The 16,020-nt window shown below is 31.1% G+C and overlaps 4 protein-coding genes across 4 annotated transcripts in view; 1 reads left to right on the top strand and 3 right to left on the bottom strand.

Moving 5' to 3' along the window:
• Positions 1-1,238: 1,238 nt before the first annotated feature.
• Positions 1,239-3,158, bottom strand: LOC108691739 (tail-anchored protein insertion receptor WRB-like). The gene is made up of 4 exons (XM_018199615.1): positions 2,956-3,158; positions 2,533-2,698; positions 2,255-2,322; positions 1,239-1,455 (listed from the first exon to the last, which is right to left on the bottom strand). Exons 1-4 carry the CDS (start codon positions 3,022-3,024, stop codon positions 1,267-1,269), a joined length of 492 nt encoding a protein of 163 aa, XP_018055104.1. The 5' UTR covers positions 3,025-3,158; the 3' UTR covers positions 1,239-1,266.
• Positions 3,159-4,044: 886 nt separating this feature from the next.
• The window catches only part of LOC108691747 (26S proteasome non-ATPase regulatory subunit 1), a 50,516-nt gene continuing 38,540 nt past the window's right edge, over positions 4,045-16,020 (top strand). The window contains exons 1-7 of the mRNA XM_018199631.1: positions 4,045-4,144; positions 4,261-4,430; positions 4,510-4,718; positions 5,275-5,748; positions 6,082-6,308; positions 6,574-6,829; positions 7,120-7,308. Coding sequence (XP_018055120.1) covers positions 4,056-4,144; positions 4,261-4,430; positions 4,510-4,718; positions 5,275-5,748; positions 6,082-6,308; positions 6,574-6,829; positions 7,120-7,308 — 1,614 coding nt within the window. The 5' untranslated portion in view covers positions 4,045-4,055. The remainder of the gene's footprint in view (positions 4,145-4,260; positions 4,431-4,509; positions 4,719-5,274; positions 5,749-6,081; positions 6,309-6,573; positions 6,830-7,119; positions 7,309-16,020) is intronic.
• On the bottom strand, positions 7,858-10,168 carry LOC108691749 (pancreatic lipase-related protein 2-like). The gene is made up of 7 exons (XM_018199633.1): positions 10,124-10,168; positions 9,735-9,903; positions 9,508-9,653; positions 8,575-8,820; positions 8,310-8,501; positions 8,104-8,227; positions 7,858-7,915 (listed from the first exon to the last, which is right to left on the bottom strand). Exons 1-7 carry the CDS (start codon positions 10,149-10,151, stop codon positions 7,858-7,860), a joined length of 963 nt encoding a protein of 320 aa, XP_018055122.1. The 5' UTR covers positions 10,152-10,168.
• Positions 15,185-16,020, bottom strand: part of LOC108691751 (pancreatic triacylglycerol lipase-like) — a 2,979-nt gene continuing 2,143 nt past the window's right edge. Inside the window, exons 5-7 of the mRNA XM_018199634.1 lie at positions 15,563-15,739; positions 15,378-15,489; positions 15,185-15,248 (exon numbers count right to left, since the gene is read on the bottom strand). Coding sequence (XP_018055123.1) covers positions 15,191-15,248; positions 15,378-15,489; positions 15,563-15,739 — 347 coding nt within the window. The 3' untranslated portion in view covers positions 15,185-15,190. The remainder of the gene's footprint in view (positions 15,249-15,377; positions 15,490-15,562; positions 15,740-16,020) is intronic.

Below are 16,020 nucleotides of genomic sequence, written 5' to 3'. Positions count from 1 at the left end.
GATAATATAATAAAGAATAATATTTAAAAAGTTATTGCAATTTCATTAGCGAAATACAATAAAATAATTAGACATAAAAATGAAAAAATTAATTGAAGATAAATTAAAGATATACTTACCTGCAAAAACAGACTACTAAATTTATTAGTAATTCGTTTGTTTTATAGATGAGTATATTTACAAAGAAAACTGCCGATAAATGGCGGGGGTGGTGGAGGGTCTCTTCAATCTCTTCTAAACATATATTGTTCATTTAAGGTATAATTTAGCAAAACCAAGCTATTCTCTCCGTAGAGAATTATATCTTAAATGGACAATATATGTTTAGAAGAGATTGAATTTATTAAAAGTCTCTATAATTGCTAGTAATAATTATAGTCTGCTATCTTGAGGATTTATACAGGATTTATACCACTACTTTCGACGATACGAATTTTATCAGTAATGTCAGAAAATGTATGTAGTCACGTAGCTCCCAAAATGAAAATGAATATACGGGCGATTGTAACAGGAAAAAGGCTGCCATGGCCTATCTCAGGTTTCTCTCTATAATAATAAACTATATATACATGAATGTATGAAAGTTGTGTTTCAAGCATTTTATTTTTATTAAATACATTTTTATAGTTTATTTACTTTATTTATTATTATTTTCTTATTACAATACTAAAATTTGAAAAACGTATAATGACAAAATTAATCTAAACTTTTTTTTGTATAAGTATACGTATCATACATATTAAACTTCAAGAATTTGTATCAAACCCAATCCTGGTAGCGAGCGAAGTTTCATTTATTGTTCAATCAGAAGGTTTCTCTCTGATTAAAGTGAGGCAGAGATCATGGCGGAAGGAGATGCTTAGTTTGGGCAAACGCCCCTTTTGCAAGCAGAGAGAAACTTGAGAGAGGACATGACAACCCAAAACCTGTAACCGCAAAATGTTGCCGCGCACTACTGCCCTTTGACAAAGTGATGTAAACTACATAGCAACATTCACTTTTCTTAGAATACATCATCCATTTTTCAAGGCTGGAGATAATAAATCAATAATTTCTGTTTTTATCTTTCAACTTGTAAAACTAAAATATTTCTTGTTGCTGCGAAATTCGTTTATTCAATTTCATTCATTTTCTGTAGATCACAAGTTCAATCACAAAACAGAGAGCTCCCTTTAAGTATGTAATACAAAGTATTTTTAACTATTTTCTTCCTGTCAGAATTCATAATAAAAGACAGATTAATCATTTACATGAAAATTTATTAAATCACACATAAAGTTTTTTACATGCTGATATTCCTAATCGGGTGATCACAAGCCATGCTAACAGAGAAATAGCATTCTCATGCTGACATGGCCAACTTAAGAAATTCTGGATTGGCCATAACACATCCTCTGAGAGAACAATAACTGGCTTGTCTTTATACATATACCATAACCATAATATTAATGTACCCTGAAAAAATATAGAGCTTGAAATTGCAAAAGGATAAGGATTAAATCTCTTAATTTCTCGCTACAATCGTATTGAATTATGACAGCAGGAAAAAATTATATCAATTTTCCTTCTTATATTATATATATATATATAATATAAGAAGGAAAATTGATGTAATTTTTTCCTATATATATATATATGCAAGATATTTTAATCCTTTCTTATGTCACTATTTGATCAATAAAATAATGAAATATATCGTGAACTGTTCCTTTAGTTCATGTGTGTTAGCATGCAAAAGTAAATTTATCTTAATGTATGACATATGAAAAAAAATTCATATGATTGTCCAGTAAACGAGAATGGATTAAAATGAATTGAAATTCTTTTCTATCCGAATGCATATTTTAAATAGCGAATACTTTTTTGGATTCAGTTGGATTCAATTAGATTCAATTGTATGCAATTGGATTGGAAAAACTACATTTCCTATTTAAAATTTTGAATTGAACAGTATTCACAATGTGTGTGTGTGTGTGTGTGTGTGTGTTGTGTAGCCAAGTTTTGTTGTGTACAGAAAAAGCTAATATTATATTTAGCTTGAAAAACATAGAAATATATTCCATGCAATTCCTATAAATGAATAAAAATGTATTCAGGATTGAAAAGCATTCATTTTAATATTCGTGAATCAATATTTCTGAAAATCTAAATCCATTTCAATTCATTTCAATCCATTCTCGTTTGCTGGATGTAATTTGATAATATGATTGTAGTGAAAATTTAAAATACTTGCTTAAGCAAGCAATATACGTACATTCAGTATACGAAAACTATAAATTAGCAACATCTGTAGTTTTATTTTCTGATTTAATCGTTGATTCACTATAAAAAAAAGGAAGATTGTACAAAGTTAGAGTATATAAAATTTTGTGATAAATAGGTAATAATAAAAAACAATCTTATATCAAATATATAGATCTTATTTCTATCAAAAACAATCAATTCTTGAATCCAACATTCATAAGATGGATACTTTCAGAGTGATAATCTATTACAAGTTTTCATTCGATAAAGTATGGAGGAAAAACTTACTATTTTCTTTCAGAATATTTTCCACATGATTATATCGACGTTGGAGCTTAGCACATTTGGCAAATTCATCCACCATGGAGAGTCCTGCCATATTTTCTTTCAAGTTACTCAATTCCTTTCGCAGCTCAATGTCATATCTTTTTTGTGCCAACATATATGATGAAATCTGTATTTAATAACAACAAAATATTAAGTTAAGTTATTGAGTTCGATACAACTTAAATCTTTGAATATTATTTATGAGAATACAAATAAATTTTCATCAACATTTTTAACATAAATATTCGAAAGACTTGCAAATAAAATAAAAAGTGATTCATTATGATTCATTTTACATCGTTGTCTTTAATAACAAGTTCCAATAAAAGTTTTAAAAAATTTAATATAAAGATAAAGCAAAGTATATTTTTCTAGAATACTCACAAATCTAATCAGAAACGGCATAATATTATCCAAAATACAAATCAGAGTGGATATCGCGAGTAAATCCATGTGTGATGTGATGTGAAAAGATAATTATACTAAAGGTTTAGCATAATCACCTTAAAAATCAATAAAATTAAACTTATTTGTCATGTTTTTGCATGAAATGAAATGATGGCAGAAATAATCATCGCTCTTCCTTACGAACCGAGATATTAAGTGTTAAGGTGCCTTTTCATGTTGACGTTTCATTGAACTATATATATTAGGTGTAGTAAAAAAAATCCATTATTTTTGCATGAAATTGAATGGAAAAATAATGGATTTCTTTTTACTACATCTAATATTAATATACACTGGAGTATCGAGTAAAATTCGTGGCCACAATTGATCAGCCATTTTAGTTAGGATATTTGAGCGAATCAGAAGCGTTCGCGCGCGTGTGAGATTGATGTACATTCGTTGCTATTGGATGATCTAGAAGAATACATCAATAGCAGCGAGCGTTCACGGATCTGTTCCGCAATAGTTGAGTCTGCTGAACGCGACCTATCTTATAAGTCTATGGCTATAACGTATCGTTGATATCATTTGTAGGGCTGTGTATATTTTCGGCTCTGTCAGTCTTCAGGCTTCAGGCTCGTACTACGGAAAGTTTGTCGATGAAAGTCAGCAGAATGAATATCACTTCAGCAGGTGAATCACCGAATAATTTTCTGTACTCAAATTGTGTCGGTCTTTTGTTAATGCGAGAATTTTATCGCGTTCGCACGAACTTTTGCACGATGATTTGCAATTCATGCAAAACTTAACCTCGTAATCCCTTTTCGATTATTTCGAAGCATCCATTTTTGACATGATACTAAAGAAAAATAATGAAACAAATTTTTTAAAAGTTTATTGATCAGAGTAAAGATTTATTATTTAATATTATTTAACATAGTCTATATGTGTTATTTAATATTTTATTATTTTTGTATATTTGTCTTATTTAATATTTATTGTAATATTTATTGTATATTAATTTTGTAATAATAATTTTTATTTGAAATACAATAAAAATTTTTGCAGCTGGTATAATCTCCTTATTGGAGGAACCGATGCCTGAATTGAAAGTCTTTGCCTTGAAGAAATTGGACATGATAGTTGACGAATTTTGGCCTGAGATTTCTGAGGCTATAGAAAAAATGTATGTATAGGAAAAAAAAACAAAAAGTATATTCATATATTATTGCTGATTTTATTTAGCGTTATTTATATTTTCATTTGTTCATTTTATTCTCTAAATGGATATCCTATTTATAGTGAGATTCTTCATGAAGATAAGTTGTTTCAACAACATGAGCTAGCTGCTCTAGTTGCTAGCAAAGTATATTACCATTTGGGAAGTTTTGAGGATTCGTTGACTTATGCTCTTGGAGCAGGAGAGCTGTTTGATGTCAATGCTCGAAATGAATATGTTGATACTACTATCGGTATATCAAATTATTATTAGTAGTATTTAATCAAGCTATTAATTTCAAGCTATTAATTTTTAATTATTAAATTTTCTAGCCAAGTGTATTGATTATTACACTCAGCAACGTGTTCTGGAGGCAGAAGGAAAACTTCCACCAGGTAGTAAGGGCATTGATCCTAGACTGGAGGGAATAGTGAATCGAATGTTCCAACGCTGCCTGGATGATAATCAATATCGTCAAGCTCTAGGTCTTGCCCTGGAGACACATAGAATGGATATATTTGAAGCAGCCATTATGCAGTCTGTAAGTTTTGCTATTGAATTTTCTTTTATACTTACAGTACATCGCATTCATTCCACTTAGATGTATAGTAAAAGTATTCATAATATACAAAATATTATTTCTAATGACAAAAGATGGATATCAGTATAAAATTTTATAATTCTATAAAAAAACCAAACATAAGTAAGATGTCAACTCTAAATTTTTTTTAATAAATTAATATAAAAAAATAATTTTGTGGACTCAAGAATAAATCAAATAATGCTATATATGAACTTCTGTGGTTGTTGGTGCATACATAATATATTTATAATGTGATAAGACAATTCGCGAACAATTAGAATAATTAACATTCTCTTTTTTCTTGTGAAATATATATGGATTGAAAATCGGAAGTCGAGATTCGTTAATTATTATATTGATTATAAGTGAACTATTCTTACATGGAACTACTTATGTTTGTCATTGATTTATATCTCTTATTTTATGTGATCTATATAGATTTATTTATAGTTTATAAAATAATTTGTTTGAAATTAAAATTAGACATGAAAACATGAAATTCCTTTTCTTCCAGGACGACGTGAGTGGAATGTTATCATATGCCTTCCAAGTGGCCATGAGCTTGATTCAGAATCGCGGATTTCGTAACACTGTACTCCGCTGTTTGGTCAGTCTCTATCGAAACCTCGGCACCCCTGATTACGTCAACATGTGTCAGTGCTTAATCTTCTTGGACGATCCACTAGCCGTAGCTGAGCTTCTGGACCGATTAAGCAAGGGTTCGCATGACTGCGTATTGATGGCCTATCAGATTGCCTTTGATCTGTACGAGTCAGCGACTCAGCAGTTTCTCGGTCGTGTTTTACAAGCTCTACGAGCCACTGCGCCAATTCCGGGTGCGTTGATGGTTAAACCGGTGGTTAAACCATCCACTACTACTGCTGCCAAAGCCACTGAAGCTAGTACAGAATCCACAAATATGGAGGTTGATGAGGAAACTGCTGCTCCCGCTGGAGAAGAAAAGGCTCAGCGCAGTGTCGAAAGTTTGGTGAGTGTGTTTGTTTTTTTAAGTCTGTAATTTCTTGTCAGAGATGTGATGACTTACGTATGCTGATGTATGGAATCTGTAGTTTTAACATTGAAATTAACATTGAATTTCGAAATTAGAAATTACGAAAGAAGAAGACAAAAATAGTCAGTCGTTTGCCAGAACTTTTCGAGAGATAACATTCAAATAAAATCTTATATCTAAGTGGACTTGAACACTTACTTCTCTTTATTAGCACTTTTTGATATTAATTATAATTGCATTATATTGATAAATATATTAATATTATATATTCATGAATATTAATTAAAAAAATTTTTTTTTTTTTTCTAGAATGCGGAAGAGAGGGAACAGCAAGAGCGAATAGATGCTTTGTCCAGTATTTTGGGTGGCGAGGTATCTATCGACTTGCATTTACAATTCCTGATTCGCAGCAATCACACAGATATGTTGATTCTGAAAAACACTAAGGATGCTATACGAGTTTCAATTTGTCACACTGCCACTGTCATTGCGAATGCTTTCATGCATTCCGGAACAACTAGTGATCAATTTTTGAGGTATGCATCTATTTTTTAGGACTTTATTTAGGACTTTAAGGCGTTTTTAATTTTTGATATTTAAAATGTTTTAGTTTTAATTTTATTTTTTAAATAAGAATATAATAAATAAAATATATTTAATCTTACCTGTTTTCAAATTTTTAGAAATTTTATTTGTTATGATTTTTTTATGTTAAAAAATAATAAACCGAAATATAGGAAATATGAAATGAATTCTTGCAGAATTTTTAATTTTTTGAAATTTTTATTTGTTATCTTTTAGGGACAATTTGGAATGGTTGGCTCGTGCTACTAATTGGGCAAAGTTAACTGCGACGGCTTCTTTAGGAGTTATTCATCGAGGTCATGAGCAAGAAGCTTTAGCCTTGATGCAGTCATATTTGCCAAGAGATTCTGGTGCCGCCGGTGCCGGATATTCCGAAGGCGGTGGTTTATATGCTTTGGGACTTATACATGCTAATCACGGAGCCGCTATTACAGATTATCTTCTAGGCCAATTAAAAGATGCCCAAAACGAGGTATATCGCTTTCGATACTTATTTTGGGACATTTTCTTAGGTTAAATTTCCAAATTTGTGTGTGTGTGTGTGTGTGTGTGTGTGTGTGTGTGTGTGTGTGTGTGTGTGTGTGTGTGTGTGTGTGTGTATATATATGTATATACACACATACACATGTGTATGTATATAATTATCTGTTTTTTATTAAATTAAATATTTGTCAAATTATATATAATAATATGACTAGATCTTTTATTAACTATGTGTAATAATTAAATTTTATACGATTTATCCTTTGAAATTTGTTCCAGATGGTTCGTCATGGTGGTTGTCTCGGCCTTGGATTGGCCGCAATGGGTTCACATAGACAAGATGTTTATGAACAATTAAAATTCAATTTATATCAAGATGATGCCGTAACCGGTGAAGCAGCTGGAATTGCTATGGGAATGGTAATGCTGGGGTCCAAATCAACGCAGGCGATCGAAGATATGGTTGCGGTAAGTTTAATGCATATTTTTTTTATAGTTTTTTTATCCCTCGCATTATTTTTTTATATTTAGATAATGTTTTTGTGGTAATACTTAATGATATTATTATTAACAATAAGTATTAAAAGACTTACTTTTTATATTATTTTAAATGCTTATTTTAAAATCTACTAAAATTTGTGAATGAAGAGAGAAAAAGATTTTAATCATACAATAAAAACAAAATCACATGAAATCACGTGTTATTTAAAAATCTCAACATCATGAAAAAAAGAATGCAAAAAATGGAGGTAAAGATTTGGGAAAAATAGACTTTCTGGCATTTATTTTATATTTTATTATATTAAAAGAATATTGTTTATTAATGCGAGCTATTGAAATAATGAAAGAAATACACTTAAATTGAGAATTTTGAGAATTTTGAGTGAATAAACCTGTAAAATAAACAGATTTAGTGTAAGTAAAGATTTATAATAAAAACAATTTTTTAAATAAAATAAGAAAAAGAAAAAGAAATATATACAAATTTAAAGTAAGCGTAAAATAATCAATCAATTGTTATCCAAGTGCAAACGGTGGTTCACTGGCAGTTTTCAGAGTGTACGTTCCATTTGCGCTGAAAATAACAAATGATAAAAAAAGATGATAAAAAATTAACCTGTCGATTATATGAAAGAAAACACGAAAGTTTCCGATATTTCTCGATTGATTAAAAGAAATAGAAATGAAATATTAGGAAAAATGATATCGATTTTGAAAGGAGATAAATATTCACATTGGAAAACAAAATAACACTATACTTACTTTGGATCGATGGATGGTCCTCCCATAAACACATCTCTGGCGCGAAAACCTGTGGGATTTGTAACGGATTCGATGTAATACATCTCAGCTCTTAAATGAGCACATCCCATCGCCTTGACATCGCCTACAAATTGTGGATTAATCAATCGTTTAACTAATATCTGTAAAGTCAGTAAGTTCACTGATATTGGCAAGACTTCATTTACCGATCCATTTGATCGGACCACATCCTGGTTGTTCTTCGCCGCCATTGGGATAAAAATCAGAAGTGCCGATTGCTGATTTTATGCCTACAAATTTCGTGCAGGTGTGTATCACTTGTACTAAAATCGCATCCGATTTGTCCACTCTTTCTCCTGGTCCGTTGGATTCGAATAAAAGTGCTGCAGGATCTAAAGCTGTAAATCAGAAATTTATTTCAATTTAGAATCAAGATAACTAAATAAAATTGAAATCTTGTCGCTGACTTACCGATTACCTCGGCGATTTTGCTAGCTGCGAAACGAGCGCTGAGACTCGCGATATGAGCTCCTAAAGAGTGTCCGATTATTACCGTTTTGTTAGGATCAAGATTTGCATTATTCTCCAGGAAGTTTATCAAAAAGGCTACGCGTTGTGACACGAGTGGCACACTTCTTACGGACATCAAATACGAATGATTGGCTGCGTCCCTCCAGTCGATCAGGATGATATTATAATCGCCAACATTAAGAAAAGCTAAGGATATTGACATGGTAGTAATAATAGAATGGACGTAATCATCGGGATACGAGACAATAAAATAATTCATGCTTACATAAAAAGATCAAATATTTAAATTAAGTTTAAGAACGTGTAAAAAAGATATTTCAAAAAGTTCGGAAATTAAATTGAAAATAAAAGCAGAGAAATAAGAATATTTTGTGAAATTCCATTTTGTGAAATCAAAGAACATTAAAATCAATAATTAAAAATGTTAAAAATTGAAGGGAGGAAAGGGGAAGAGAGAGAGAGAGAGAGAGAGAGAGAGAGAGAGAGAGAGAGAGAGAGAGAGAGAATTAAATAAATATATTATTCGAAAGTGGGTCTTGTTGTTTAATAATATTTTTTGTTTTTTTGTTTAATCTCATAAATTGCACTGATTATATATGTATATTTGTCGTTCTTTGAACGCAATCGACGCAATAGACTGAAGCTGAAGCTTATGTGAACTTGGATCTTCCTTATTCCGTGTGCGGATAATTTACATTTAAAAAAAATTTATACTATTATTATGCATCAAGATCCCACTTTGACCGAATAAAATATTTATTTGGTATGTCGAACATTTCTCAATCGATTTTCACTTAATATTGTTGAAAATTAGATCAAGGATCCAAAAAAGAAAGAATCCAAAAATAATTAAGATTAATAATAATTCTATACCGTCTCGAATCTGGGTGCAACCTCCATCGCAATTTCCATGCCATCCATGAGTGATGAATCGAGTGGGATGATTAGGATTCCAAAAACTCTTCTTTACACTATCCATATCATCGATGATTAGCTGCTGTCCAATTTTCGGATTGTTTCTAGAGAAGAAAAGATTCATTTAGAAGCGATATTTTTTTTGTAATTACAATGTTGCGTTAATATTTCAAACACATACTTACCGAGTGTACAAATAGAAGATGGTCTTTTGCACGGATTCATCGATCTCTTTGAGATCTACTTGTGTAAATTTAGGTTTGTTCGTATCGATTAGATTTGGTATTCCATGATCGTCGATGACAATTGTATAGTTTAAATTTGTCGCAATGGACACCAATAAAGAAGGATATACTATGCAAATGAAAGATATCCGTTTAAAATATTTTTCTAATTGTAAGAATCGTAAGATGAAATTGAATAGGTTTATGCAGAATATTTTTTTCTTTATGGAAATGCAATTTTAAGAAAATCTTTTCACGGATGTAACTGCAAGTCCAAAATTTTAATTTTTTTTCCACGACTACTTAATTGCGAAAATTTTAATTACGAAAGTAATTAATATTTTACGTACATAATGTAGTTGCCAGCGAAGTAACCATCTTGAAAGTAATTTTCACAAGTTATATTAAGGATTGTATATAACATTTTCTTTTATACTTCGTCGATAGACACCTATACCTATCTACTCGGTATGATTGATAAGTTATCGTTAATATCGATAGGCATCATAAATTACATAACGTCAATCACGTTTAAATGAATTAATTAAAATTAATTAATTAAAAAATTTAAACTAATTTTAAAAACTTTGCAAAAAATAATTAATGATTATAATCAGATATCCTTTTTTCGAGACAAACAGTTTCGGATAGAATGTTAGTAATACAATGTCATCTATCATCGGAGACAAAGAGAAGGATCCAAAATGTTGGAAACTTCGTTACACTACTATTACACTAATAAATTTAATTGTATGCGTTTACCTTGTTTGGCTTTGATTAGCATTATTATTGTTTACTGATTTATGAGTATTTCCTTTTTAACTTGTATAAACAAAACTTCTGTTTTGATAATTTTAATTATATTGATATCTAATGGCATGATAAAGTAAAAGTTTTTTTATTGATAATATAGTAATCATTGAAGCTCAACGAAGTGAGATGCAATTAAACTGTGATGATTTAAACAGTATTGAATCATGAAGGAAATGTTGATCATTTCATTAACATTCAAAGAGATTCAGAACATTCGTAATTTTTTAACACATATGCCCATACAGCATAGATCATTCCAGCAATATTACAGCAACATTATTAATGTCTCAGCAATAATTGCGTTAACATGGCAAACATTGCAGCAATGTTGTTGTAAGCTCATGTGCTACATGAGTATAATTTAAAAATAATTAAAAAATATTAAATATATAACAATAGTGTTTGTTCTGTTATCCATATTGCTATCCGAGTGTAAATGATGATCTCTCGGCAGTCTCCAGAACGTACTCCACATGCACTGCAAGTGACACAAACAATGAATGAATTAATTGTTTTTTTACAACAACTTTAGTCAACTTACACAAGTGGACAATGGATGATGCTTCGTTTAAAAAAAAAAGAATGTTTATTTTATATTAAAACTCACTTTGGATCGAGAGATGGTCCACGCATGAACACCTTTCCGGTGCGAAAGCCTCTAGAATTCAGGATGGACTCGATGTAGTACTCAAGAGCTCACATGTGCGCGCATGTTATTGCTATTAAATTGCCTGCGAATGTGGAGGAATTAATTATTTTTTAAACTTAATGAATCAATGTTAACTGATTGTAATGAACTTTATCTACCGATCCATCTGATCCGACCGCGTCCTGATTGCTCCTCGCCGTTAACATAAAAATCGGAAGTGCCGATCATTGATTTTATGCCCATATATTTTATGCAGGTGTGTTACTTGGACTAAAATCGCATCCGTTTTATCTACTCTTTCTCCTGGTTCTTTATACTCGAAACAAGATCCTCCAGGATCTAAAGCTGTAAATGAGAAATTTATTTCAATTTAGGATTAAGATAGTTAAACAGAGGGAATCGAAAGCTTCGTCGTTGGACTTACCAATTACTTCCCTGATCTTGCCATTCCCAAAATGAGCGCTGAGACTGGCGATATGCCCTCCCAATGAATATCCGATTATTGTGGTTCTATCAGGATCGAGACTTGCATTGTTCTCTAGGAAATCTATCAAAAGGGCTACGTATTGTGACACAATTGGCATACCTCTCGGATTTTGAATACAAATGATTGGCTGCTGCTCGCCAGTCTATCAGGATGATATTGTAATCCCCAACATTGAGATAAGCTAAGGATGTTGACGTGATAACATTGTTTGTTAGAATGTAAATTAATTGCCATGAATCGAGACAGTAAAGTAATTTAAGCTTAAATAAGGATATTACATATCTAAATTAAGTTTGAGAAACTGTAAAAAAAATATTTTAGAAAATTAGAATTACTGGGATTTATAATGATTTTATACCGTCTCGAATGTCAGTACAAATAGTTGAATCGCAGTTTCCTTTCCATTTATGAGTGATCAGTCGAGTAGGATGATCAGGATTCCAAAAATTCTTCTTAATACTATCCAGATCGATGAATAGCTTATTATTATTCAATTTCTGAATTGTTTCTAGAGAGGATGAGTTTAATGTGGAAGTAATAATTAACGATATTGCATCAGTATTTCAGATGTACTTACCGAATGTATAAATGGAATGTGGTTTTTTGCGCGTCTTTATAGATTGTATTGAATATGTTCAGTATGAATTCAGATTCGTTGATATTATTCGTGTAATTAAGATTCGTCGCAATGTACATCAAAAAGAAGAATATACTGCAAGTAGAAGGCATCTGTCGATTTATTTAAAATATTTCTCAAAGATGAAATTAAATATGGTGCAGACTTTTACGCAATTTAAAAATAATTTTTCTTTCATTATCACAAATCTATCTAATTATCACATATCTTAACATTTGTTTTTCTCGAATATCTAATCGCAAATCTACGACTTTAATCTTTTTTCTACAAATACTTAATTGCAAAATTCAAAGATCACTAATTCTTTAGATGCTTTAATGTAATTACGATCGAAGCGATCATTTTCCAAATAATTTTAATTTTTACATGATGTTAAAGATGTAATGTTAATGTAATATTTATTCAATGGCGTAATCAATAAGTCATGATACCAATAGCTAATATAAATCAAGCGTCAGTCAAATTTGAATGGAGATTAATTTAAAAAAGGTTGTAAATAATAAGTAATGATTATAATCGACATCTTTTTTCTTCGAGAGAAATTGTTTCAAATATAACGCTAATAAATATTAGGTGTACAACTTTGCTTCCGCCGTTTTTTTTTCGAGGCTTTATTGTAAAAAACTTATACATTTATGATTCAAAGTAATGTCCATCGCTGGCCACTACTTTTTCCCATCTTTCGGATAGCGTACGAATCCCGCGTCGAAAAAACTGGTCATCTTTTAAGGCTATCCACGAATCGATCCAATTTTTTATTTCTTCATAAGACCGGAAATGCTGGTCAGCCAGGCCGTGTGTCATGATCGAAACAAGTGATAGAGGGAGCAACGTCTGGAGAATACGGCAGGTGGGGTAGGACTTCCCATTTCAACGTTTCCAAGTATGTCTTGACTACTTTCGCAACATGGGGTCGTGCATTGTCATGCTGCAAAATCACTTTATCGTGTTTCTCGTTGTATTGCGGCCGTTTGTCTTTCAATGCTCGGCTCAAACGCATCAATTGCGTTCGATACCGATCGCCTGTGATTGTTTCAGTCGGTTTTAACAGTTCATAATACACTACGCCGAGCTGGTCCCGTCAAATACAGAGCATGACGTCAAAATCACCGTTCTTGAAGCGTTGAAACCACTCACGACACGTTCTTTCACTAATAGCGGCCTCACCGCTAAGTATTTGAGAGTATTCGATGAGCCTCAGCCGCAGATTTCTTCATATTGAAGCAAAAAATTAAAACCTCCCGATGAAATGACGAGAATTTGGCTCGTAAACTGACATTTTCAATCGAGAATAACTTTATGATGCAGACACAAATCGACTAATGTTTCTATGGGGTTATGTTGACAGATGCCCAAGTTTATTGTATGACTTCTTTGATCTATTTCGACCACCACTTACCGCTAAAGCCATCTATAAGAAAACGGTGGAAGCAAAGTTGTACACCTAATAATAATAATAAATAATTAATAATAAATAACGCTATAAACAGAACTTTTATTCTGATAATTTCAAGTGTTCTGAAATCTAACGGCGTGATGAAATAAGAATTTTTTTGTTGATACAACGATAATATAGTAATTGAGGAAGTATGATGCAACTTCAATAAAAAGACAATTTTTCTGATATGAATACTATGTAATTGTATAAAGAATAATTTTGTTTGACACATGAAGATGCGAGATCGAAAAAGAATAGTTTTTTTTCGCGAATGCAACTCGATTAGTTACAGATATGATAGTTACAGATCTAATATCAACATTATCAAACGTCAATATTAGACATTACCATGTTAGCATTTAAGAAACAATATTGTCTTTGTGAATACGCGACTGTAAAATTTGAGAATAATGATCTTTTATGTACGGATTGTAATCGCTGGTGGAACCATCTTCTCGAGTAGTCGACACAATTCGTGACACACGTTGAAGAATTCCGATTTTTTGTAACTTATCAACAGATATTTCACAATGTCTTCGATAAGCCGATGATTAACAAGAATCAATTAATGTGTCATTAAAAAAAAAAGATTAATTAATCCCAGACATTTTATGATTACAGTTACAGGATGTTAGCATATAGGTCTCAAAATTCACGAATCAAAATATCATAGCAATAAAGTTCTCGAAAAAATAAGTTATAAAAGAATCTACTATTTATTATTCTGAGCAATACTTTTGAGACATAAGGTTAAACAGAAATTATAGATTACAGTTAATCGAGGCCATTTAAAGATTAAAAACCAATTATAGATTACAGTTAAACAGGGTAATTTGTACGTAATGTAGAATTGGTCAATTGTAAAAACTTGTTATAAAATGTTTGCCATTTAACATTCCGAATAATAGTTTTTAACCTTTATATTTTACTTTACTACTTAAAAGGATAAATGACAAAATTTGTTTATAATAAACAAAATTTACTTTTATAACTTATTTTTTTGAGACTTTCTTACTGTGATATATTAATTCGCGAATTTCGGGATATCCTGTATATTTATAGAAAAGACTGCTTGTAACTTTTGATAATCTTTATTAAAAGACTTGTAATCTGAAATGTAATTTTAAATACTTTAAATTGTTTAGAATATTTTTAAAAAATTTTACATGCAGTGTATATTTGCTGTGGTATAAAATATTACTTGAAAATTTTATTATGATTTTTTAATAATTGAATTTTATTAGATATTTTTAAAAGGAAACTGTGTACATTGAGTCATGAACGAAATGTTATTCCATGATAAATCATTCAAGAGAATTCAGAATGTTTGTAAAAAATTTATTTTAATATCATAGATGTATATACAATTTAAAAATAAATAGCTATTGTTCTGTTATCCGAGTCCGAACGGTGATTTTTTGGCAGTCTTCAAAATGTACTCTCCATATGCGCTGAAAATGACACAAATAATAAATGAATCAATTAACGTCTCGCAACTTGCACGATGAATAATAGATGGATAATAGGTGATGCAGTGTTTCCAAAAAGAATGAACTGTTCGTATTACGATGACATTGTACTTTGGATCGAGGGATGGTCCACCCATGAACACTTTCCCAGCGCGAAAGCCCGTGGGATTCAAGATGGACTCAGCGTAATACTCGTAAGACCTCGCGTGCGCGCATGTGAGTGCTGTGAATTAATTAGCGTGTTAATTAATGAGTTAGCAATGTTGATTTCGGCATTCGATAGCAATTTTATTTACCAATTATACCGCATCCCGGCTGGCTTTTGCCACCGTTCGGATAAAAGTCGGCATTACCAATCGGTTCTTCCAAACCCAGAATACTCGTGTGAATCACTTGCACCCGAGCTGCATCTGATCGATCTATTCTTTCTCCCGGTCCTTTCGAATCGAACAAGGGTTTTGCAGGATCTAAAGCTGCAAATTAAATTCTATTTTATCGTTTCTCGAATTGAGAGATTTTTAACAGGAATTAATAGAAAAAGCCAATATTTTAAAAAGCTTTTTTTCGTTTTTATTTATTGCTATTTATTATTAGTCTCATTTATTTTGTTTTTCACGCAGTTTTTTCGAGAAAATTAATGTTTCTTTTCAAAGTTTTGAAATCTTAATTACAATATTTATTTTTAAACTGTTTTCTTTTTTTTGTCAATGATATTGAACAATAATAAGAATTGGAAAGACCGTTTATGTTAGAT

Source organism: Atta colombica, unplaced genomic scaffold (genome assembly GCF_001594045.1).
Source record: "Atta colombica isolate Treedump-2 unplaced genomic scaffold, Acol1.0 scaffold51, whole genome shotgun sequence".
Taxonomy (NCBI): domain Eukaryota; kingdom Metazoa; phylum Arthropoda; class Insecta; order Hymenoptera; family Formicidae; genus Atta; species Atta colombica.
This window is presented reverse-complemented; position numbering and strand designations above follow the sequence as displayed.

Bases quoted from the DNA above. Each gene is read 5' to 3' on its own strand.
- LOC108691749 (XM_018199633.1), bottom strand. From the start codon at position 10,151: ATGGTTACTTCGCTGGCAACTACATTAT. The intron at 8,228-8,309 runs GTAAATGAAGTC...CACAATTTGTAG, and splicing joins TGGTCCGATCAAATGGATCG to GCGATGTCAAGGCGATGGGA. The intron at 7,916-8,103 runs GTAAGTATAGTG...TGTTATTTTCAG, and splicing joins GGACCATCCATCGATCCAAA to CGCAAATGGAACGTACACTC.
- LOC108691739 (XM_018199615.1), bottom strand. From the start codon at position 3,024: ATGGATTTACTCGCGATATCCACTCTGATTTGTATTTTGGATAATATT. The intron at 2,323-2,532 runs GTAAGTTTTTCC...TTTTTTTTATAG, and splicing joins AAATATTCTGAAAGAAAATA to TGAATCAACGATTAAATCAG. The intron at 1,456-2,254 runs GTACGTATATTG...ATATTTTTTCAG, and splicing joins ATAGTTTTCGTATACTGAAT to GGTACATTAATATTATGGTT.